Source organism: Anabrus simplex, chromosome 1 (assembly GCF_040414725.1).
Source record: "Anabrus simplex isolate iqAnaSimp1 chromosome 1, ASM4041472v1, whole genome shotgun sequence".
Lineage (NCBI taxonomy): Eukaryota > Metazoa > Arthropoda > Insecta > Orthoptera > Tettigoniidae > Anabrus > Anabrus simplex.
The window spans coordinates 1,763,342,905-1,763,369,805 of NC_090265.1; the positions used below are offsets into that span (position 1 = coordinate 1,763,342,905).

A 26,901-nucleotide genomic window follows, 5' to 3' on the forward strand; every position below is an offset into this window, starting at 1 on the left:
TTCATGTATTTGTCTGTGTACTGTCTACCTTTCCAACTAACTCCTGGTGTCAGTCACTGATGGTCAGAAGTAGTCTACAATTTCAAGCACATACGTACTAAATTGTACACTTCAGTCACATGAGCAAAAAACTGAATCTGATGTATATGTGTTTCTTCCCACCATAAAATACTTTCCGTGCAAAAGGTGGCAAACTGTTGTTACATATCGATACTGCCACCTCTGTGGTAGGAGAACTGCATAGTGACAACTCACAGGATGCAAACAGTTGTTGGGTTATGTCTTTGTAGGTGCGCGGACTGGTCTAGTGTATTCGTCCAGCTGTAAAAATAGAAGAAAGTAAAGAAGAGCAGAGAAGTGTGGTTCATTTTCTGGTGGCTGAAGAAGCTGGAGTGTCTGCTGTGTATGGCAAACACTGCATGTCCATGACGAGTGTGCTCAAGTGGCATAGGAGATTCCGAGAAGGGCGCACATCACTGCAAGATGATGTGCACCCAGGACAGGCCCATCAAGCCATTACTCCTGATGTGACAGGGCAGACTGATGGCCTTATCTGGGAAAACTGACGAATTACGGAGGAAAAAATTCATGTTTAGTTTGGCATTAGCCATGGCACCGTGCATGCCATTATCAAAGATCACTTGCATTTCTGCAAAATTTGCATGGTGGGTTTTGCATCAACTGACAGAGAGACAAAAGACTGACAGAATGGCTTCATGTCTGGCTCATATGCAGCAGTACCGCGAGGAAGAGTATGCGTTTCTGTCCAGTATCGTCACAGGAGACGATACATGGTGCCACCATTTTCAGCCCGAGAGCAAATGACAAAGCCAACAATGGAAACATCGTAATTCACCCCCACCAAAGAAATCCAAAGCTGTTCACACAAGTTCCGGTAAAGACATGATTACATCCCTCCTTGACTGCAGGGGCCCTCGACTTCCTCAAACATGGAACCACAATCAATGCGCAGCACTATGAAGACACTTTGCAGAAACTGCGACATGCCATAAAGTCAAAATGGCCTGGAATGCTGTCGAACGGAGTCATCCTGTTGCATGATAATGCTTGCCCCCATACTTCCCATCTGGCGAAGGCTACAGCTCAGCGATTTGGTTGGGAAACACTTCAACATCCTCCGTACAGCTCCGATCTTTCACCTTGATATTTTCACATTTTTATAAGCTATAAATTTCAGTTTTGTTCCGTATCGAAGTGCTATTATAATAAATAAATTTTTTCAATACAATATATCAAGTAAATGCAATTACATCAGTTTTGGGACTAGTTTCAGCTACTTAGTGGCCATCTTCAGCCAAAGACAAATTAAACAGATTGTGGTAACTAAAACACATGTATACCAGACAAAGACAATGTTGCAGGAATAATTATAACATTAAAATACATATAATAACAAAAATTATGGTTATGATCTTGTCATAATATGATGTCTTTATGATGACTTAGGACCTCAGGCAAAGAAGTAAATCTGGAAATGATAGCCAGAATTAGGAATGAATAAACATACAGAAAAGAAATTAAAAAGGAAAAAAATTATTTATGAGACTCACATCTAATGTCTGATTTAGAACAAGCACTGACTTGTTGGAGGAAACAGGCAGGCCATGTAAACAAAGCAGCGGATAGGGAACACCCCAACTCATTCCCTCCACTTCCCCCCCTTATTTACTCCCTCCCCTCCTTATCTACTCCTTTGTTTACATTGCCTGCTTCCTACAACAAGTCAGTGCTTGTTCCCTTGTACCATGGTATTGAACAGGTGGACCTTTCTCTACCCTTTGATAGTGATCAGTTATTAATACGGACCATAATGAAATTCATAACTTATGTGTCCATTGTCGTCATATTTCAGCTGTTCCCAAGTGTGCAGGTTTTTTTTTTATCTTTTCTTAAGTCTGTAATTAGTCGTAAAGGGTAATTTGGCCTGTACATTTTCAACAACACAGCATGTCTTTATGTATGATTTTCATGTTAACTCAGCTCATGTTCAAAGACAGTTCCAAGAAAACTTCCCAGGTGTAGATATTCCAAGTCATAAAACACTCCATAATCTTTATAATAAATTTCAGAAAACAGAAGTATCCAACTTAAGAAACCAAAAAAGCAGCACAGGGTTCTCACAGAAGAAAAATTCTCCAAAAATAGCCATTTGTCATCTTGCACAACAAGTGGGAATTTCACATGGGTCTGTGCAAAGGCTGCTAAATTATTACACTTTAACTCAGATAAAATAACTGTGGAACGTTCTCTTCAACCAGGTTACCCTGTACATAGGTGTACATTTGCGAATGTATACAATGGACAAATAGACCCATACTTAACATTCTTCTCACATGAGGCCTGTTACACATGAACGTGTGTACACAAAACAATCATTACTGGAGTACTATTAAACCTGACTTTGTACATGAAGTGTCCCAGCATGATCAATCAATCAACCAATCAGTCAATCAATCAATCAATCACCACTGATTTGATCTATTTAGATTATGTCTTATGGCTGCCGGTCATCTGAAATTAACAGCCATTGTTGGATGGGCATGACCAAGAGCCATATTCATGACGATTTGATTTTCGCGAAGGGAAAAGTGTTTGCCTTTTTTTGTCAAGTCTATAATTTATTAGTCATAAAGGGTATTATGGCCCACGCCCATGCATTTTCAACAGCACAGTATGCAAGGTCATGAAGTTCAAAGACAGTTTCAAGAAGACGAGATGCCCAACTAAGTTGTTGTTGTTGTTGTTTTTTGCTAGGGGCTTTACGTCGCACCGACACAGATAGGTCTTATGGCGACGATGGGATAGGAAAGGCCTAGGAGTTGGAAGGAAGCGGCCGTGGCCTTAATTAAGGTACAGCCCCAGCATTTGCCTGGTGTGAAAATGGGAAACCACGGAAATCCATTTTCAGGGCTGCCGATAGTGGGATTCGAACCTACTATCTCCCGGATGCAAGCTCACAGCCGCGCGCCTCTACGCGCACGGCCAACTCGCCCGGTCCCAACTAAGTGGCATGTTCCGAGCCGTCAGTGGAGAGATGGCGTGGAATGACATTAGTAGACGAATAAGTTTGAGTGGCGTCTTTAAAAGTAGGACAGATCACAATATGAAGATAAAGTTGGAATTCAAGAGGACAAAATGAAGCAAATATTCATTTATAGGAAGGGGAGTTAGGAATTAGAATAACATACCAAAGGAGATGTTCAATAAATTTCCAATTTCTTTGAAATCGTTCAAGAAAAGGAAAACAATAGATAGGGAGCCTGCCACCTGGGCGACTGCTCTAAATGCAGATCAGTATTGATTGATTGACTTGAAAATTCCCAGGTGCAGATGTTCTAAGTTGTAAAACAACGTCAAGAATTTCATTGTTTGGTCTGTACTGAATTGAGATTCACAAAGTAACGAATTGAAGTAATGGGATACACCTATTCAATACAAATTTAAAGTAAAGGGATCCACCTATTCAATTCAAATTTGTATTGAATAGGTGGATCCCTTTACTTTAATTCATTACTTTGTGAAGTTGTAAAACACTCCATAATCCTTATGAAATGAAATGGCATTTGGCTTTTAGTGCCGGGAGTGTCCGAGGACATATTTGGCTTGCCAGGTGCAGGTCTTTAGATTTGACACCCGTAGGCGACCTGCGCGTCGTGATGAGGATGAAATGATGATGAAGACAACACATACACCCAGCCCTCGTGCCAGCAAAATTAACCAATGATAGTTAATTCCCGACCCTACCAGGAATCGAACCCAGGACCCCTGTGACCAAAGATAATCCTTAAAATAAATATTGATGAAAAATTATGAAAAATTTGATTTAAGGGGTTCCATCAGTGGTGAAAGAATCATTAGATCAATTAGTGCGGATTTTACAATCTTTATCCACTGAGGATGAAGAGGAAATTTTTGCAAAAATAAAATAAATAAATAATTTATTTTTGTGTTACTCCAATTCCATAGAGGAACAAGGCACTCCTCCATACTAGTTCATAAAATGATACAAGAAAGAGTTCCAATGCAGCCCATTAATGTATCAATCCCACAAGCAATACCAAGTCAGCAGATGCAGACAGAGCTTGCATCTTCTGTAATTATAAAAAAAATTACTTATCCTTTGTAAGAGGACAAGTTCCAAGTTAAAATACTGAATAAATATTCTACTCCACTGTTTAATAGCCACTTCTGAAAATTTCGAAGAAGAACATAGTAACCTGTTTTCAGTTGGAATGTCAACAATACAGCTTTGATCCCACAATTGCACAACAGAACTAGGTCTACCTACAAACGTGTTAAAGAATATGTACTAGGGGCATACTATATTGTGTATGTATGTTGGGTAGTCAGCCCGAAGGCTGGTTTGATCCTCTGTAGCTCCGCCAACAGCTGTCATAAACAGCCTAGGGTACTATATTGTTTTACACTTTATTTTTTGTACATCCAGGTATGGTTCACATTTCACTTTTGAAGGTAGCGACGTGTAACTAGCGTCTTGTTCCACCGTTTGGTAGCAGCACACGCACAGGGGCCAACAAATGCACTTGTCATAGCTATTTCATAACAACACTGTCAGCGTAGGACCAGACAACATGGAAAGCAACCGTCAGGGACAGCGCTATATGACTTGGTTCCTATGGAAAGAAGGCGTGACCACGGCAGAAATTCATCGGCGCTTGGTACAGTCTGTGGAGAACATGCACCTTCATGGAAAACAGTTAACAACTGCGTGGAAGGTTGGAAAACAGGGTGCACATCGGTGGACAAGAGAACCAGTTCTGGAAGGAATATGACAGTGTCAACACCAGCCAACATTGCCCAGGTCGAACAGGCCATCCAAGGAAACATATGCATCACATTTACGGAAATGGAGGCAGCCATGGAAATTAGCCGAAACACCCTGCAGCGGATTGTGCACATGAATTATAGCACAGTAGAGATTTCCACCTATTCAATACTAGGATGTGTTTACAATATTTACATTACATGGTATTAGTTTCAACCCTCCTCGGGGTCATCATCAGCCATATTAAAACATACACAATGTATGGCGAAATCCTAAAACATGTTTTTTAATGGTAAGAATCTTATCGAGATATTAAATTTACAATATGAAGTGTGGTTGAAATGTTGCAAAAGAGAAAATGGGAGATATTACGTGTGATGCAGGTGAGTAATAATTAAAACAAGTAAATAATACATACTAAGAAGTCTGGAATAAAAGTACAAATAAGGTGCAAATGAGTAATAATTAATGCAAATAAATAGTGCATACTAAGAAGTCTGGAATGAAAGTACAAATAAGGTGCTCTGTGTTGTAAAAATTTATACACGTATGGAATTCAGTAAGTCCTGGTAATAATGAACACAATGTAAAATGACACATATAAAAATATACAAGTGCGTACAATGTCTGGGTAGTAAACTGTGAAACTCTCTACATGCAGAGTCGACTTTACACTGTATCAGCTAAAGCAGAGAAATTTGGTGTATGTTGATGGGCTGCATTGTTGATTGTTGGAGTTGTGCAGAATGTGAAGTTATTTTGATTTCTTGTTAAGAAGAAAGTAGACACTGCGCATGGAGATATTAATTGGTGGAATTCTCAGTTCATAGCAGAAACCAAATTAGACCTATTAAAATTGAGAAAAGCCAGTAAAAAGCAAAATACACAGAAAGAGGAAAAGATTACCATAAAGTACTCACCTGCATCACACGTAATATCTCTCATTTTCCCTTTTGCAACATTTCAACCACACTTCATATTGTTAATATATCCATAAGATTCTTACCGTTAAGAAACATGTTTTAGGATTTAGCCATACATTGTATATGTTTTAATATGGCCCCGAGGAGGGTTGAAACTAGTACCATGTAATGTAAATATTGTAAATACATCCTAGTATTGAATAGGTGGAAATCTCTACTGTGTTATAATTCATATGTTATTCTCAGTTTAATACGGACCAACGACATGAAATTCATAATCCTTGAGGATTGTGCACAGCACTTACAGTTGGGGAAAGTGTGGTGCCTAGACTCTTGTCTGCAGACAGAAAGCAGAGGCATGTGGACGTGTGCAGAGAACTTTTGCAATGCCATGATCAAGATCCAGCTGATTTCATGGCTAGGCTTGTGACTGGTGATGTGAGACCCACACTAGCCGAGAGACCACCGCTGCCATTGATCAAGTGGGATTCACGGTGCTGCCACCCCCACTGTATTCTCCCAACTTGGCATCAAGTGATTATCACCTGTTCGGTAACATGAAGAAACCTCTGCGTGGTCGCCATTTTGTGGATTTTGCAGAACTGGACACAGCAGTCAAGGCATCTGTACGCAGCAATCTGAAAGAATGCTTTCAGGAAGTTCTGGAGAGACTAACACATCAATGGCAAAAGTGCATACAGTTACAAGGAGATTATGTTGAGAAGTTGGACGTAACAACTGATGTGTAATGTACTTCATTTGGGTGAAAAAAAAATAAAGTGTAAAATGATATAGTACGCCATTTGTATTTGTGGTCTTCAACTACCATATCAAAAATACACTATGAGTCATTAACAGCATGAATTAGTTGAAGAATAAACAACGATAAATTTCATGCTCCTTCATTACTACAGTCCTTTCATCTCTGATGACAGAGTCAAAGAACTGATGCTTAACAAGATGAAATTCTTTACGATTTCCAGGGAACTTTGCTCCGCGTCTTCTGACAGCCCAAAAGCTTATTATCATCTCTTCTTGTATTTAACCTTCTTCGAAGACCTTGATTAATTGCTAAATATGATGAATTTTGCTGAGAACAGAACTGCTCTGTCATAATAAATAATTTATAAGTTACCGAAAAGTGCTGCCATTTATACACAGTAGCGTCTCTTTGTGGAGAAAACATTCCAATGTTAGCGACCTGAAACTAAGAATTATAGGAATCATTAAAAAAGCAATTTGTACGAGCTCTGTTTTCTTATTAGCTAGTTCGTTTCTGTATTTTCTTTCATTATTAACAAAATTATTAGCAGAAATACACACAAAACATGCACCCCACGTACAGAACACACCTTTGTGCACGATGTGTATAAACTCTTGAACCAGCGTCATTTGGCATTGTCGAGTGTGCCTGAGCTACACATCTCTGTGTCTTGTGTAACAGATGTATCCTATATACATTTCCATTTATTTAGGAACAAACTCCTGGTGAGTGTTTGCAAATAAATTTGTTATCTATGAGGACGGATTCATTTATGGTAATGATCGGGAGCCACCTACAAATCAAGACTCCATTATGTCCTTTGCCGTGGCTAACCGATTTGCATAGCACCACATCAAAGTACTGGAGACTTTGCATGCACTATGAGGAATGGTATCAGGGGTATATATTAATTTTCCAAGGTCATGGACACAGGTATGATACACCCATTTGCCATGTGAATTCATCAGTCTCTTTAGTGCCTGTGATAGATTTTAAGTGAAGATTAAATACAGTAAAACATTTTAAATTCAAAGTTGTGTTGGGACGCAAAAATCGGACTTCGAATTACGTGATTTCAAATTAACCGCCAACTCTTAATTCATAAATGCCAACCCCTGCCGCATCAAAAAATATTCTAAGACCTGTACTGCATGCAATTAACCTTCATTCAAAGTTTAAAATTTGAAATGCCATGGAAAAAAACTATTTCCAAAATGTATCCAACGAGGTGCATTTACAGTATTCAAATTCACAACACAGTATTCACCTGGATAACTCACTGATAAACATAACCTCACACAACGAAAGAAAACAAAAGCATGATTCAAAGACTAGGACAAATTATGCTGGCTCCCTTGTGCAAGTCCTTTATTCACTGGATTACTGTACTGGATGCATTTTAGATGCCCCGTACTTGCACGGAAAGTGGCCAACACCCTTAAAACATCATGGCTTATCGAACTTCCCTATTACGAGGGGAAGAAATCTCTCGCTTCCGTGTGCATTGCAACACAGTGCAATGCCCCCCCCTTGTACGATTTTCTGGCTGGCACTTCCCTCCTATAAAACTGTACGGTAAGTCCGTTTGGGCTAAGCATTAAAAAAACAATGCAGTTTCATCGGCACTGACAATATTCAGTGCGTACGAATTGATTATATGAGCCACGCTTTCTCGCCAACTGTCGGCATTGCTGGTGTTCGCAGATTCTGCTTCTCCGCACACTGCCTACTAAGTGATATTATGGTGTTCCTTAAAATGCTGAATACAAAAGAATTACAATTTTACTCTAACTTAGTAAATATGAAACACACTGTAGACATACTGAAGTGAGTGAAAATACTGAAATCTACCCCAACACGTTCTGGAAGACACATTCTTTCATGACGCGGATAAATTTCAAATTTAAATTACCCTGAAAAAAATTGTTTTTATATAAAGGCAGTTTGAATTAAAAGTCTGAATTTTGGTAATGGGACCGACATTATTCTTTGAATTACGAATTATCCATATTTCAAATTAAACAATTTAAACAACATGCAAAACTGTACCTCATGTTTCCGGGAACGAAAGCTTCTTCGAATTAGGTGGGACTCTGAATGAACCGATTTTGAACTATCAAGGTTCTACTGTACTAAATGACTTTAAATTGTATAATCACGCCTTACTTATATGTGTAATATTGTTCCTTTGGTGAAAGTTTTATTCTATAGTCATCATCATCACCATCTGGAGCAGTTTCCAATCACAGGCTGGGTCTGCTTGGAACATAAGCCCCTCCATCGTTTTCTGTCCGTCCACCACTTCTCTTCTCTCACTGTCGTCCAGTTCTCTCCTCTTGCCTCGATGCTCTTCTTACACCTTTCATCCATCTGTCCCTCGGTCTTCATCTGGGTCTTCTATCCTTCCACTCCATTTCTAACATCTTTCTTGGTACCTTCTCTTCTCCCATTCTCTTAACATGTCCATACCACTGCAGCCTTGATTTTTCTATCTTTTCCTGTAGGGGTACCTCATTTACCTTTTCCTGAACACTCTCATTTCTTATTCTGTCCATTCTTGTTAAACCTACTCGACACCTCTGAAACTTCATTTCCACTACTTGTATTCTACTTTTATCCCTCTCCTTCATCACCTACATTTCTGATCCATATGTCAAAACTACCACACGATAAGTCTTGTAGATAATTCCTTTACATCTCTGTGGTACATCCCTGTTCCGTACCAATCCACCCACACTCTTAAAGAATCCATTTGCACACCCTCCTCTTTCATTGGTTTCCATCCTGTTTCCTTCATTTTCTTCAATCTCACTTTCCCAGGCATTTAAAGCTTTCAGCTCTTTTCAACTGCTCCCCTCCTAATTGTCATGTATACTAATGAATCAAAATCTTGAAAAACTATTATTACCGCACTTAAGTAGGAAAACCATCAACCTCTACCTCTTTTTTTTTTTTTTGCTAGGGGCTTAACGTCGCACTGACACAGATAGGTCTTATGGCGACAATGGGATAGGAAAGGCCTAGGAGTTGGAAGGAAGCGGCCGCGGCCTTAATTAAGGTACAGCCCCAGCATTTGCCTGGTGTGAAAATGGGAAACCATGGAAAACCATCTTCAGGGCTGCCGATAGTGGGATTCGAACCTACTATCTCCCGGATCCAAGCTCACAGCCGCGCGCCTCTACGCGCACGGCCAACTCACCCGGTACCTCTACCTCTCTGTCAAAATTCGTTCAGATAGCAACAGAAAACTTACCACTGATGTACTGTATATACCTACCCAACCCTGCACACTATATTGCACAAACCCGGGTAATTTTTGTTGTCTCTACAGTTTTGCCCCTCTCCCCACTTCAAATTCCCAATTACCACTACAGTTTATAGCAGGCAGATTTCACACAGAAAATATCCTTCTAGTAGTTTATATCTACTCACTGATTGTTAAATTTGCCACTGCTTTCAGACATGTGATAAAAATTGTTGCGAATAAAATAGATCTGATGTAAATGACCACACAAGAGTCGTCTACACGAGATGTACAGCTGTTGCTGAACGAACCAACGTATTCCTTTGACCTGAAAAACAAAGAATACAATTTTATTATACACAAATATTGTATTTTATCCAATATTTTTTGGAATGTGAAGTAAGTCTTAGATCGTTGAAACGTGGTGTATTACTATGGGAGAAATAGTATTCATAGACATAAAAAGCACATTCAATCAAAGGTATTTAATTCCCTACCTACCAAAAATTTAGCAAACATCTTGATACAAAGCATAAAAATTTTAAAAAGCATGTGTCTTTCCTGAACAAGTCATATCCATATAAGCAGAAAGAGGAACAGGAACATACAACGCAATGACAGGTCAGCATCAGAAGAGGGAGCAACAAATGTGAAAACACGAAAGGACAAAGACCACTCAATCGATCTGTCACCACTGATCTGCATTTAGGGTAGATGCCTAGGGTGGCACATTCCCTAAGTGTTGTTTACCTAGTCTTTTCTTAAATAATTGTAAAGAATTTGCAAATTTATTGAACACATTCCTTGATAAATTATTCCAATCCCTAACACCTCTTTGAGTGTTCTCGCCAGAAATTTTCATCAACCAGGTGACAGGAATGAGCAGCCGGGCAGGACATACTACATAAAAAAATTAATATTATCAAATTTCAGTTTATTCCCCTCAAAGCAACAACAATAATATCAGACAGGTAAACATTAATTGCAAAACTGAACTATTTTAGTGTTATTATCACAAACAAGACATAAGAGTATTTTGAACTTCTCATGTTCTGCTGCTTGTTCACTGGGACTTACCGCTCGGAGTGCCATAAGGAATCTAGTGCTCGCATGCTATTCCAGACACTGCCCGCGCACGATACTATGTGATAGTCACGCTGAACATTTGAACTCGGATGTAACTGATGCAGTTATGCTGACAACAATGAACATTTATCATTCAAATAAACAGATTTACAGTATTTACATTTTAATTTGGAACACCCAATGACTCAAATATGTATTAATTTTATAAAACTAACACACATCTAGGTTATTTTAGCTGGGGGTTCTGTAAAAACGGCAGAGTGGTGCGCCTATTAAAAAGGTCCTAGGGAGAACACTGTCTTCCTATAAATGAATGTTTGCCCCCAATTTGTCTTCTGAATTCCAACTTTATCTTCATATTACGATCTTTCCTACTTTTAAAAACACCACTCAAACTTATTTGTCTACTACTGTCATTCAACGCCATCTCTCCTCTGACATCTTGGAACATACCACTTACAAGTTATAAATCTCATTTTGCAACCGTATTGGATTTCAGAGTAATAAATTATTATATTTAAGAACCACCTTTCCAATATTGTATTGGAAAGGTGGTTTTTAAATATAATAATTTATTACATACCACTTAGTCAAAAAGCTCCTCTCTTTTCTCCCGAGTCTTCCCAGCCCAAACTTGGCAACATTTTCGTAAGGCTACTCTTTTGTCGGAAATCTCCCACATCTTCATACACTGCTGTCTTCAAATAGACTGGGTCTCTCCTCTACATCCATTTCTTGTCGGCTCCTAACAAGCTTGTATCCACTTCCTAGATTCTTGAAGAGGGTGGGCATCAACACTTATCAACTCTTGTACTGGTGAGTCAAATGCTCCACTGTAGAGCGTCGTTGCTGAGATATCAGTCGTGACACCCAGATGCTAGCCTTGCTGATTAATCACTTGTGGCCAGTCACCAGTTTGACCTCCTGCTCAATGTCTTTCTACAGTTCCTCTACTCTTGGTACACCCTCAATACCATGGTATGGAAACAGCCGAAAAGAGTAGCTACTGTTGAGATACTGGTACCATAAATACAGGCTCCAATCATCGGCCCATGATCAAAGATGCTTAAGTTACCACGTTTACCCATCACTGCTTAATATTATCATCTGACATGCAAAGGAAAGTCAACACATTACCTGCAAGCCGCCCATGAGTCGCGACATGGTATCATGTCATTAGTCACAAACTTTCACACCCCAGGTGTTCCCAGTAAAATTATCATTCAGAGTATAATGATGTATGTATGTATGTATGTATGTATGTATGTATGTATGTATGTATGTATGTATGTATGTATGTATGTATGTATAATTCTCTCAGTTTCCTTGTTAACGACTGGCAACTCAAACGTTAAGCAGTACCACCCCCCGACAGTAACCAGATTTAGGTCCGTCTTCAGTCATCTCTGTTGTGACCCGTAGCAGATGGCTCTTGACCAATAGCATGCTTGCTTTGTCAGTGACAGTCCACGTGGAGTACTTCAAAAGTGTGCCGGTCATTAACAAGGAAGCTGCAAGAACTATATGTATGTATGTATGTACATGGTCTGTCATACAAACTCCGACCGAATGCATGGTGTTTGTACTCTGCACTACGGCAGCTGCCTCAGCCAAACTTACCTATGTCACACGCGGCCACCCTGCTTTACGCGCATATACAATCTTATATGAAATCATACCTTATAAAAAATGCTGGAAGTGTCGTCCTTCCTGGGTTACAAAGGCATTGTATCTGGTAACCACATTCTGATTGATGCGAGTGAGTTCTGCAATTGTAATGTTTCCGATTTCATTCGTAATGTTTTCTTTCACTTCCTCCAGTGTGCGAGGATTTGTTTGATACCCCCCTTTTTTTTTTTATCCTACAAGTAAAAATCACACACTGTTAGATCAGGAGAACAAGGGGGAAATAGACCAGCACTGATCACTCTGTCTGCAAACACTTCCGAGATTATAAGAAGGGAATCTTCTGCTGTATGAGCAGGTGGTGAATCTTGTTGGAACCACCCATGCAAATTTTTCTTCTTCCGTTAACGGACGAAAGAACCGTGTCAAAATGTTATTTTGGTACCTCTCTGCACAAACTGTCGTCTCAAAAGAAATAGACTCAATTATTCGTCTTGCACTAACAGCACACCAAACCACCAATCCTCCTATCATAATGAGGGACTTCATAAACACCATTAGGATTTTCTTCACACCAATAGCGAGAGTTATGACTGTTCACATGACCATTAAGATGAAACCAGAACTTTTACATACGAAAATACAGTTTTGCAATTATAAATGTCTCACCATCTTAACAGGTGAGATTCAGACTGGCGAATGATGCTTGCCAGTTCGAACACATGCACGCTGCTTGCAAGGTCAAGAACTATGTGCACGCCTCCCATACTGCAGCTTACGGATCGGAGAGTAAAAACACCACTTCACTGGTCTTAGTTTATATGAGAGACCCTGTATGTACTGAGTTTTATGTCTTAATTATTATTTAAAGGACTGCTAACAGGAGACGAATGTCTGCAGTCTCCCACTGGCCACAACTGAAAACAACCTTTATGGTCAAATAGCTGACGCCCTCTAGGGATAATGACCATAAGATATCTTCACCTTTCAATCTGAAGGAAAAACTCGCAAATATTCTGTAGGAAGAATCAGCTTGCCAAACAGACTATAAACATTTGCATATAGGAAAAAGGAGCAAAATCTGCCAAGGCAAAAATTGCCCTACGTCAAGAACCTTACAGGAGATCATGATAGTCGAGTAAAATCATTGTTAGCTATTCACCAAGGTGGCCGCAGTTTGAATCGTGACAAATACATGTGGGATTTTTTGAAATTAAATTCCACGCCCTCAGGTTCAGATTCTCCATAAAACTGAGGGATTTAAGTGCTATGATCACAATATTGTCTTGCATAAAATTACAAGATAGTTCTCAAATTTATATTATATTAAATCTAAAGAATACTTACAACAGCAATGGCCAGAGCATATAATATACTAGCCATAAGTTCTTTATGAAAGAACTCAAATTTTTTATTTCCAAGGATATCATAGAACTTGCTCGGAATAAGTCCTACAGAATAGATGAGGAATTGTTCTGAAAAGAAAGAAATAAAACAGTTATATATTTTTTTAAGATTACATATAGATAGATAGACCGATTTCTCAAGATAAGCAAACTCAAAACAGCAGTGATAGCAATAAACAAAGAGGGACGATCAGCGAACATCTTGCTAGGAAACCATGCACCAGAAAGTGTGGAAAGCTTTACATTCCTCGGCAGTGTAATATCTCGAGATACACTGGCCACAAAGGAGGTGGCAAATAGAGTGCAGAAGAGCTCTCACTTTTACCAGCAAGTACGAACACTTCTCTGGTATCCCACAGTACCAACAAAATCAAAGCTGGTGATGTTCAATCAGTACTTCATACCAATCTTAACCTATGGTATTGAAACCTGCACCCTCACTAAGAAAAGACTCATCAAGGTTGCAGGCATCCAAGATGAAGTTCCTTAAGTCCACAATTCAAAAAGCCAAACTGGACAATTTGAGGAATGATGTAGTTAGGAAGGAAGCTGGGATAGTTACATCATTGTTAGATCGGATCAGAATGTCCAGACTGAGGTGGTTTGGGCATGCAATGAGGATGAAGCCAACAACGACAGCATATGTTAACTTGGAGCGACATGTGGCAGGGAAACGGGTGGTGGGAAGACCAAGAACCGACTGGATGGACACCGTAAAGATGGGACATTGCAGATCGGGGAAGGACACTGGAGAACGTCATTAACAACAGAACGTATCTCAATAAGACAGAATGGAAGAGGCTCGCCAACAGTACCCACGAAAATGGACATCAGATTTCAGTATAATATTGATTCAACAGCACGCATGTAAAGAATAGATAAGAGAAGGCAGTTTGACAGGGGGAGAGACAATTTAATTAGCCTACTGTTTTGTAAATACAGCACTACTCACAGTCAAATTCCCGAAACAATAACGACCGGAAAGTGAGTGCACTCTTAGGGAAACAGATATAATTTAGCCTCAACTGTCATAGAAATTTTATAATCATGTGCATGATTATTTTAATTTAAAAAGAGCTATGTTACTGACAGTGATGGGAGAAGTACAAGAAAAGAATAATTGAGCTGAATTAAAGTTATCTGAGAAATATTTCACTCAATTACAATTAAAAATTACTTTCTCAACAAGTTGACCTAATCAATAAAATTACGATTACAATTACTTCACAAGAAATAATTTTGAGAACATCTCTAGCAGTGACGGATATTATAGGATAAGTTTGATGTCTTTGGAAGTACTGTGTAGAGATGAAAAGAATGCAATAATGTGGAATGTGGATGCAAGCACCAACTTCCGGTACAGGCCAAACAGATCGGCTCTTAAATGCTCGTATCTGCTACACGAAAACATTGACTCACACTTGGCAGTGTTCAGCATCTCGTGTGATCTAATCAGATATGTGAACACTCAGAAGAATCGGTCTGATTTTTTACTTAGTTGATCCACATATTGCTTTGCCACAACTGGTACTCCTCGCATATATCAAATCACAGAATTAATAAGAACAAAAGTCTGCAATATTACTGGCTAAATCTTTTGCAAGTGTTATTTCAGCATGCTATAAAAAACAGGACTATTGCCTCGAAAACTTCCAGAGACCAAGTTGGACATAAAGGTTTAAAGTTTACAAATTTGATGTGTGTTGGGTATTCAGCCCAAAGGCTGGTTTGATCCTCCACAGTTCCACCAACAGCTGTCATAGTTAGATATAATATATTATATCAAATCTCAAGTTGATAGTCCTATTAGTTCATGGGTAAGGGAATGTATTTTGAGGCAGGAGCCACTGCTTCGATATGTTTGGGTTTCTAGTGAAAGAATTACTCTTAGTAAAGATAAAGCATACCAATTTGTTTTGTTTTTTTGTTTCTTTTTACAATTTGCTTGAAGTCGCACCGACACAGGTAGGTCTTACGGCAACGATGGGATAGGAAAGGACTGGGAGTGAGAAGCGGCAGTGTGGTTCTATTGCAAGTGACTAATCTCATGTTTTAATCCGTATTGAAATCTGTTAGTATACAAAATAAAGTTTTATTATGAATCCACCTGTTCAATACATTATAATGTTGTTACATTAAAATAACTTCATTAGTTAAAAAGTTATATATGGGACATGTTTCGCTCCCTTATAGAGCATCATCAGCCAAATCCGAATCTCAAACAATTGTTTTTTACGTAACAAAGACTTAAGAACCATTAGAACACTTTTGACAAAAATCATAAAATTTAAAATCCTTGTATACATGGCTCAATTACATGTGCTTAATAGGAACATACATTAAAATTATGGAAGAGAGAGTACTAAAATATAAAATAAATAATATATATATCATGTCCAAAATCCTAGAAAGATGTGAAGATCAATCTTAGGAGCCAAATTTGTGGATCTTCTTAGCAATGAGATCTGGTAAAAAAGTTATTTATCCCTTGTGGATAAGAGTCTATAAAGATTCAAAATTTATCGTCAAATTTGATGATTGAACTTATAACAGGATAAATGTTGGTCTTCAAGAAATTTAAATGCTTGTCATGTGACCTCGGCGAATGCTGTTGAAAAGATATGTTCTTATAGTTGTCAATGACCGTTCGTTGAACTAAGGGATTTGATAAGGATGATTGAAAGGGACGTAAATCAACGTTTGTATTGAAAGCTGCTGCTTGGTTTATCTTGTTGAATGTCTGTAACAAGAAAAGGAATCTTGTAAGTAATCGGAATTTGTGTTGCTAGTTAAGAGTGTGTTTCTAGAAACTTCACTTACCCCTCCAATTGCTGTTTGTCGGTTTGGTGTTGTCCGAGGTTATGTGGTGACTGTCTGTTCTGTGTCTACTCCTTGTGTTGTAAGAGTGAGGTGGTGGGGGTTGAGGGGAGGGAGTAGGGGTAGGAGGAGAAATGTTTGTGGGTGTGGTTTTGGAAGGGGAATGTCTAGTAGGAGCGCAGGGAGGGGTTGAGTTTTTAAATGTTGGATGATTATTAGTTATTTTGGGAATGAAAACTGTGGCAAAATTACTTTTTTCTAGATTAAGCGTCTTTAAGAGTTTCGGTAATTGTTCGTGCAACGGATTTCTTATTTCAATTTCGTCATTTAAATTTTTTTCCCTATTGAAATACTGGTCTAAGTGGATATAAATATTTTCTAATTCTGTCATTAGTTTACCTTTTTCTATCTTCTTTATAATTTTTAGGTCTTTCTCTATGGTTGTAAATTGGTGGCCTGACTCTCTCATGTGAGCACTCATCGCAGAATGTTTGTTGTGCTTTGTAGCATTAACGTGTTCTAAGTATCTTGTGAGAAAGTTACGGCCAGTTTGGCCAACATATGAACATTTACATTCTACACATGTTAATCTATAGATGCCAGAACTTAGATAAGGGTTCTTGTTGGAATTTATACTATTGTGGTTGAAAAAAATGTTTCTGTTTGTATTTTGTGTTTTGAATGCTACATTCACATCTCGTTTTTTGATAGGATTAGTTATTTGAAAAATGGCTGGATTGGTGAATGTAAATGTTGCGAATTTGGACTGCTTAGTTTTTTCGGGAGTAAGATTAGTTACTAACTTTTGTTTTACTTTATTGATGATCCGATTGACTGTATTTATTTTATATCCATTAATTGAGGCTAGATCTTTTATAAAATTGAGTTCCTTTTTTAAGTTACTCTCTGAAAGGGGGATTTTGAAAGCTCTATAAACTAAACTGTAAAAAGCCGCCTGTTTATGTGATTTTGGGTGAAGAGAATCATTTTTTATCGTTAGAGGAGCGTATGATGGTTTTCTAAATATCTGAAATTCAAAACTATCTCTTATTCGTGTTACATTAATATCCAGGAAGTTTATAGTTTATAGACTCTTATCCACAAGGGATAAATAACTTTTTTACCAGATCTCATTCCTAAGAAGATCCACAAATTTGGCTCCTAAGATTGATCTTCACATCTTTCTAGGATTTTGGACATGATATATATATTATTTATTTTATATTTTAGTACTCTCTCTTCCATAATTTTAATGTATGTTCCTATTAAGCACATGTAATTGAGCCATGTATACAAGGATTTTATATTTTATGATTTTTGAATAGAATAAGTTTTAAGTTTGTCAAAAGTGTTCTAATGGTTCTTAAGTCTTTGTTACGTAAATAACAATTGTTTGAGATTCGGATTTGGCTGATGATGCTCTATAAGGGAGCGAAACATGTCCCATATATAACTTTTTAACTAATGAAGTTATTTTAATGTAACAACATTATAATGTATTGAACAGGTGGATTCATAATAAAAAATTTATTTTGTATAGTGTGGTTCTAACCGCACAGCCACGTGCTCAGTTTCCGAATGTATGGTGAAACATTATTTAGATAGACATTTTGAGTTCCAGTATTTTGATTTATATTGCTATTTGCTTTACGTCGCACCGACACAGATGGGTCTTATGGTGACGATGGGATAGGAACAGCTTATGAATGGGAAGGAAGCGGCTGTGGCCTTAATTAAGGTACAGCCCCAGCATTTGCCTGGTGTGAAAATGGGAAACCACGGAAGACCATTTTCAGGGCTGCCGACAGTGGGGTTTGAACCCACTATCTCCCGATTACTGGATACTGGCCGCACTTAAGCGACTGCAGCTATCGAGCTCGGTATATTTTGATTTACGTTGTTGTTGAATTTCACTGATGTCTCATTATTCTCAGCGTAACACTCGTCCGTTAAGAAATCAAATGGTTTTAATCTCTTTAACGTCATATTTAGGTGTGTCTACAATAGTAATGATTCTATCATAATTTAATAAAAATCACTTGTATATGAGATAGGCCTATATGATATTCTATTTCTTTCTTTCTTTCTTAATCCATTAACCCCCCAGGGATGGTTTTTCCCTCGGAGTCAGCAAGGGATCCCACCTCTACCGCCTCAAGGTCACTGTCCTGGAGCTTGAGACTTTGGGTCAGGAGATACAACTGGGCAGAAGGACCCATACCTCGCCCAGGCGGCCTCATCTCCTATGCTGAACAGGGGCCTTGTGTGTGTGGGGCTGGGAAAATTGGAAGGGGTAGACAAGGAAGAGGAAAGGAAGCAGCCGTGGCCTTAAGTTAGGTACCATTCAAGCATTTGCCTTTAGGAGAGGTGGGAAACTACGGAAAACCACTTCGAGGATGGCTGAAGTGAGAATCAAAACCCTTTCTACTCAGCTGACCTCCCGAGGCTGAGTGGACCAAGTTCTAACCCTCGTACCACTTATCAAATTTTGTGGGAGAGCCGGGAATCAGACCCGGGTCTCCGGGGGTGGCAGCAAATCACACTAACCACTACACCACAGAGGCGGACATAATATATTTTATGGAAGTAAATGTGCAGTGTACTTACATTTAATTTATTTCACTCATGTTGTTTAATGATATGAAATGAAAAGGTATGAAAATGCATCATATTATTATTTTTTCTTTTGTGATTTAACATAAGCAATGAAATTCCATAGACATTGTGGCTAAACCTATATTGAAACTTCTCTTGATATGTGAAGAATAATAATAATAATAATAATAATAATAATAATAATAATAATAATAATTTATTTTATTTATTTATTTATTTATTTATTTACAGAGTTTACGCCCACATTGGAGCACATAAATCACTTAAATCAGACTACAACAAATTTGTCTTCCTTTTCTTCTCCCAAAAAGTCTTGAGTCTGGTTGACCTGGCTGCCCTCTCCGCATCCGTTATAACATATTGTTCCCTCTGTACAGTGGTCAGAGGAAGCCTGATGCATTTATTCTTCAAAATACTTTTCTCGCCTCTGTTTTCTATGGTTTGCATGCTAATATTCAACTCCTCCAAATCACTTTGAACTTCTTTAAACCAATTGTTTTTTGATTTACTATTCCAAAAGTAATTAAATAATTGTTTTAAAACTCTGTTATCACTTAGTCGAAATATATGACCAAAAAAAGGGCAATTCTTCTTTTTCTCATCGTGTCTGTGATGGACTCACTTTCCCGATAGATAACCTCATTCGGCAACAATCTACATCAGAGAAGGAAGGAAGGATGCCCATGGAGCAAATTCTACATCGAGAAGAAGAGAACGAGTAACCACGGAAACCAGATGACTTCAACGGAAGCTGCAATTGGTGAGCTTCAATTAGATAAAGCAAGCAATAAGTAAATTCAGTAAATTAAATTCTAAATCCCTCCACGCTTTAAGGAAACTTTTCCGATTCATCTCATTTTTTCGTATAATAAATTCATTTGTATTTTATATTGCGTTAATTTTCTTTCTTAAGCGATACTTAATGGTTAATTATTTAAAATCCTACCCCTGTGATTTAAGTATAAGTCTCTATGCTAGTAAATATAAATTTTGGTTTACAGTTTTATTTAAAACTGTAACCATGGCGCCCAAACATTACATAGAGAAATGGGGAACCATGGAATGTTAATTGTTTCTATTTGCGTGGCAATTTGCGGGCAAGCCACAAATAGTTTATTTAATATTCATGTGTCCCAAGATAATAACTTCCATCTCCTCAAGTGTTTTTTACGAGAGGAGGAACAGTTACATTTGTCGCACCAACGTGGAGCTCGAAAACCATTAAGTATTCGTGGAAGGAAAGCAGTAAAAGTAGAGTCTGTGTTTGTGGGGGTTAAGTGAGTGTCCATATAATTTGTATGTGTGATTTTGGGGGAAACATGGCTGCACAAGGTGAAAAGGACATGAAATTGCGTAGCGGAAACTTAGTAAAGGGAGGCGAGACACTGAATTCTAGGAATGTTGTAGATGAAAGTATTGAAGTAGATAAATCGGTAGAGAGTGGTGGGAACATGGAAAATAGTACAGAATCTGATGTAGCTAAGATGGAGGGCGAGAAAGTTAATACGAATAGTGATAAGAATATTGAACAACTGTTGGTGATGATGCAAGGGATATTTGAGCAAACGAATGAAATCAAGAAGGAAGTACAGAAGACGAAAACCGAAATTAGCAAGGAGATAGAACAGACTAAAACGGAAATTAGCAGAGAAGTGAATGCTAGGATGGATGCTTTATCATAGATTAGATGAAGCACTAGAGCAGCAGAAACTTTTTGAGAATCAGTTAGCGGAACAGGAGATGAGACATAGCCAGCATGAGAAAGTGGTAGAAAGTAAGTTAACTGAACATAGGAGCGAAGTAGACCAGCAGATCACAGCAATTAATTGTAAAATGCAGGAACAAGTAGGAGAAGTTAATAAAGTTAGAGAAGAAGTACAACAACAATACAATGATCTGTGTGGTAAGGTAGAGACTAATGCTAAAATATGTAATGAAAAATTTAAGAAAGCAGAGGAATATGCTATTGAAATTAAAGCCACCAAGGAAAGACAGGAACACATTGCAAATGACGTAGAAACTAGAGAGAAAAGAATTAATGAACGTATTGAGAGGTCGGAGGCACTAATACGTAAAGAAATCAGAGAAAAGCAAGGTAATATAGGAAGTCAATGCCATGGTACAAATTTTATATATGAAACTGATTTACCTAAATTCAATGGGAGGCAGACAAACCCTTTAGATTTTTTAAACACTGTTAAGAAACGGTTTGAAAAGCGAATAGAAGAAGGAATCATTGGATGGGAAGAAGCGTTAGAGATAATTGGTAAAACTTTTAGTGGGGAAACGAAATCATGGTTTGCGGTGTATAAGAGCAGCATGACCAGTATGGTGGAATTCCAGAAATATTTCACGGAAAAATTTTGGAGTGAAGCTATACAAAGCAGGGAAAGAGAACGCATTGTCTTTGGGAAATTTAGGCCACACGAAGGAGTTTCTATGACCGAATATTTTTTAGCCCACGTTATGATTTGTAAAAACGTAGATGGGATGTCAACGGAAAGAGATATTGTTAAGTTATTACTCAGGCATTTTCCCAACAAAATCCGCAAAGCTAGCTGTATGCAACAGATAGAGTCTATTCAGGGAATGGAAAGATTGCTAGCAAGTTTCGATGCGTTAGGAAATAGTAGTAGTACACGAGAGCACACAAACTATCAAACACCACCCAGAAGACAAGAACACAATCACCGTGGTCAGTTTCAACCGAGACAACAACCTGTAGGTAATCAGTCACACCAGCAAAATAGAAATGTTCAGAGGGAACGCAATGTAGAGGAAGATACAAGCCGAAATCAGGATACAAGGAGACACAGTAATTTAAACTGATAGTAGACGGTAATGAGAGATCAGATTATCAGTCTTCAGTACATGTTGCGAGAAATTGTGTAATGACGCACATGGATTATGATCTCGATGTCAGAGATGAGTTATTAAGGGAGGTGGAAATGGATCAAGTCGAAGTTGGTAGTAAAAGTGAGAACCCCGTTGTTACGATCGCTATATGGAGGGCGCATTATCAGGCTTTATTGGATTCAGGCAGTCAAAGATCATGTGTAAGTTTGAAGTGGTATGAGGACAGAAAGAAGGAGAATATTGAGATTGAAGAAATGCCTGTGAAATCCACATATATCGTCACTGCTGTAGGTAAACAATCCAAGCAAATATGTAAACAAGTTGCCATACCTATTTGTATTAACGGGAAGTCGAAAATTCAGATCTGTCTTGTTATTCCAAATCTTATATTTCAAAATCAAATCAAATCAAATCAAATCAAAATCTCTTTATTTGCAAATGAGGTGTCTACCTCGGTGGCAAATGGTACACTAAAATACATTATTGTCAAGCACTAAATTTTAAATTAACAAGAGACAAAGAAAATTTTCCTAGAATACAATATTATACAATTTACGCTAATAATTTGTTCTATTAAACACATACATCATCCTTAATAAATGTATATTGTTTACAAAATTCTACTTATAATATCTTACAAACATAGTCAACTCATATACAGTATGTGAAATTACTTCTAATAATAATATACAACTGGTATAAGATTAAAATTAACATTGAATTTATTTACATATTTATATTTTACCCATTTTGGAACATAAGTAGCATAACGACCTGCTGCGTCTTAACCAGAGCCCCTTTTGCTACCACTTTTCAGAGTTCCTGAAGGGCCTTCACAGCTACCGTAGCGGTCCCAGGGCCCTCGAAGTACCCACTGTACTTCACCCCTACAGCTTACTTGGGCTGTCCAAACTCCATAGACCAGGGGATGGAATTAATTTAATCACACACATTTTTTATTTACAATATCCTGCACTGGTCGAATGCCCTCTAATATTTCATTTATTTTCTCTGTTGTTGTTTATTCTCTTCTTGAATATCTGTACAGATTTTGGAAAAGGATCAAACACTACCCCTGGTAAACTGTTCCACTCCTTCACGCCCTTCCCAATGAATGAAAATTTACCCCAATCGCTTCTGCTAAAATTCCTTCTAATTTTGTACTTGTGGTCAGTTCTACCAATATAATTATTTTCCAACTGAAGCCTCTCACGGATATCTCTCCATGCTTCTTCTCCTGTATAGGCTCTATATAATCCTATAAGTCTAGTTTTCTCCCTTCTCTTACTTAAAGGTTCCCAACCAAGTTCCTTTAACATTTCTGATACACTACTCTTTCTCCTGAAATCCCCTGTTACAAACCTTGCTGCTTTCCTCTGCACACCATCTAGTTCTTTTATTAGGTATACTTGGTGAGGATCCCAAACACTGTTTGCATATTCCAATAATGGACGAACCATACTTAAGTAACCTTTTTCTTTTAATTCTTTGTTGCATCCTTTAAGTAGCCTCATTATGACATGTAACGATCTGTATGCTTTCCCAACAATGTCATCAACATGACCCTTCCAGTGCAAATTACTTTCAAATCTCACACCTAAGTATTTGCACTTGCCATCTTTAGGGATAACTACCTCATCCAAAGTATATTCAAATTCAGTTTTAAAGCTCCTGTTTGTAAATGTTGTAACAGTTGATTTGCCTCCATTAACCTTCATATTATTTTCTTCAACCCATTCTTGGATACTCTCAATGTCCCTTTGTAATTCTGAGCAATCCTCAATGTTATTTATTTCCCTATAAACAATTATGTCATCTGCATACAATCTTATTTTCGATGTTATATTGTTCCCTAAATCATTTGCGTATATTAAGAAAAGTAACGGACCGATTATACTACCCTGTGCAATTCCCTTCCAAACTTTCTCTTCCTGTGATATATAATTTCCTACTTTGACTTTCTGAACCCTTGAATTTAGAAATGTTCTTATCCAACGTATAACCCTTACGTCCAGTCCTATTCCCTCCAATTTCTTTAATAATATTCCATGTTCCACTCTATCAAAGGCTTTGGAAAGATCTATGGCTATGCAATCTAACTGGCCTCCTGAATCCAACTGATCTGATATGTCCTGCTGAAATCCCACCAGTTGTGCCTCACAAGAAAGTTTCTTTCTAAATCCATACTGGCTCCTCATGAACCAATTTTTATCATCACATATCCCTCTGATGTACTTTGTAAAATACTGGAGAGTTTAATATCAAACTATACTGGTCAGGCTGATTGGTCTGTAGTTCTCTGGTTTCCTTTTATCACCCTTTCCTTTATAAATTGGTATTATTATAGATTCCTTCCATTCCTTTGGTATTACACTATTATTTATGACATAGTCAAAGAGAAATTTTAAATAAGGCACTATATACCACCCCATCATCTTTAATACCTCACCAGTAATTTGATCACTTCCTGCTGCTTTTCCTTGCTGAAGCAGTTGGATTTCTCTGAAAATATCTTCATTTGTGAATGAGAAGCTTCTTGTTTCCCTATCTCTGAATTCCCTACTGAAGAGGTTTGCTTTCTCAGTATCTGTTAAATAGTGTTCACCCCCTTCTCCCACCATTGTAGGAATTTGGATTCCTTTTCCTTTTTGATTCCTAATATATGAATACAGCTTTTTCCATTTCCCTTTGTGGTCATTACCCTCTTGAAGAATGCCATTCATATAATTCTCTTTTGCTTCCTTTTTCACTCTATTCAGTTCCCTCATTAGCTGTTTTCTAGTTTCTCTATTCTCCCTACCCTCTTTGACTTTCCTGTTTACTATTCTACATTTTCTTTTTAATTTTCTTATTTCCCTTGTATAATAAACAGCGTCTGAGGTCATTTTACCCTTCTTAACAGGTACAAATCTCTTCTCTCCTTCCCAAATGATTCCTTTAAATTTAGCCCAAAGTGTATCCAGATTACTCCCTTCACTTATCCAACAACTGAATTGTGATTTAAGGTAAGTCCCAAATTCATCAACTTCAGTTTTTCTGTATAATTTCTTGTCTTGTGTGACCCTCTTATTAGGCCTTTTTGGTACCAGTCCTACATCCATTATTACAGCCTTATGGTCACCTATTCCTTCAATTACCTCAGTTTTATCAACAATTTCCCATGGTTTAACCAAGAATACATCTAGTAAGTTATTGAGACGAGTCGGTTCTTGTACTACTTGTGTAAATCCTCCCTCCCAAATTAACTTATTTGCCAGTTTCTGTTCATGGGCTTCACTTGCAGCTCCATTCCATTCAACTTCAGGCAAGTTTAGATCTCCCCCAATTATTACCATATCATTATTATTGTTTTTATGAGTATAATCTATTATTTTCTCAAATACTTCTATGTCTCTTTCCTCTCTTCCAGGCCTGTATGTTCCTATAATTCCCACCTCCTTCATATTATGACAGACTAATTTTATCCCTAATATTTCATCCCTGTCATCGGTAAACCATTCATGTGAACAATAAGTTTCCTTCACCAGAATAAACACCCCCCTCCCTTTTTATCTCCTTGGTCTCTACGATAGACTGTGTACCCTTCTGGAAATACTTCTCTATTACCCACCCCTTCTCTCAACCATGATTCTACTCCTATCACCACATCAGTCTCATAAGATTCCATCAATGTACCGAATTTTAATTGTTTATTTACTACACTCTGACAGTTTACCAAGAGCAATCTCAGACCTCCTTCCTCCCTAAAACTTGACTGTTGCAATTGGGTAACGTTTGACTCATGAGTTGAGAACGTCCCTGGAACCCAGATTCTTGTACATAGATCTTGATTTAAGGGTCTGGGTTTTCTGGCAAGTTTCCCTGTAAGTGCCAGTTTAGTGGTATGGGTTTTCTTAAGTACAGATTGGTTTGCAAATCTCTGTTGATAATTGTAGCAATTTGTCTACAGAGATTTGCTTTTCCATTACCATTCAGATGTAACCCATGCCTAGTAAACATTTGCCTGCCAAGACCTAAAGTATCTACTACATAGACATTTCTAAAACTCTTACATAATCTCTTGATTTTTATATTTACATCATGTACAGCTTTGTTCACACATGAGTTCTCTAAAAGGTCATACCTAGGTGGCACATTAACTACAATTACTTTTGAGTCAGTTAGTTTGGAAATCTTACCTCTGAGAGTCATAATTAGTTCCTCACCTTCATTTGCAGCAATGTCATTTGTACCACTCACAATTACCACATAATTGTCCTTCTCTAACACAGGATCACAACTTGAAAGGACGTCTTCAGTTTTAGCACCTGATTTTATTAGTCCTAAAACCTCAGTTTCTGGATTCTGCAGCTCATCCTTGATGCCTTCTGCCATACCCTGCCCTTGACTGTCTGCGTAGAGATGAATCTTTGGCGATCTTGACTTTCGGTTGGTTTTCTTCTTCTGTAGGTTACCTCCACTGGATTTAAAATTATTTGGAAAACTTGGTATGTCTTCTTCTGGAACTTGCCGAAGTAACTGAAATCTATTTTGGCACTGCAAAGAGTTTTTTCCCGGTTTTAAATTGTACGTAGTTTCTCCCATATGTTTAACTCTCTTGGTGCCAGGTGGTAGTGCGAGCATCCGCCCTTTAAATTGCCAGAGCCGATCTGGTCGGCCGTTAACAATCCAGTCGGAAGTTGCCAGAGCCGATTACATCGGCCGGCTTAAAATTCAGTCATGTACATAATTTTGAGGCAACCTATAGTGACGTGCAT

At 38.0% G+C, this 26,901-nt stretch overlaps 1 protein-coding gene across 1 annotated transcript in view; it reads right to left on the bottom strand.

The window, feature by feature from the left end:
• The window catches only part of LOC136858752 (lysosomal cobalamin transporter ABCD4), a 113,550-nt gene extending 87,032 nt beyond the window's left edge, over nucleotides 1-26,518 (bottom strand). Inside the window, exons 1-3 of the mRNA XM_068226737.1 lie at nucleotides 26,350-26,518; nucleotides 13,797-13,924; nucleotides 9,926-10,065 (exon numbers count right to left, since the gene is read on the bottom strand). Of these exons, the coding sequence (XP_068082838.1) occupies nucleotides 9,926-10,065; nucleotides 13,797-13,924; nucleotides 26,350-26,518 (437 nt within the window). The remainder of the gene's footprint in view (nucleotides 1-9,925; nucleotides 10,066-13,796; nucleotides 13,925-26,349) is intronic.
• Nucleotides 26,519-26,901: the final 383 nt, after the last annotated feature.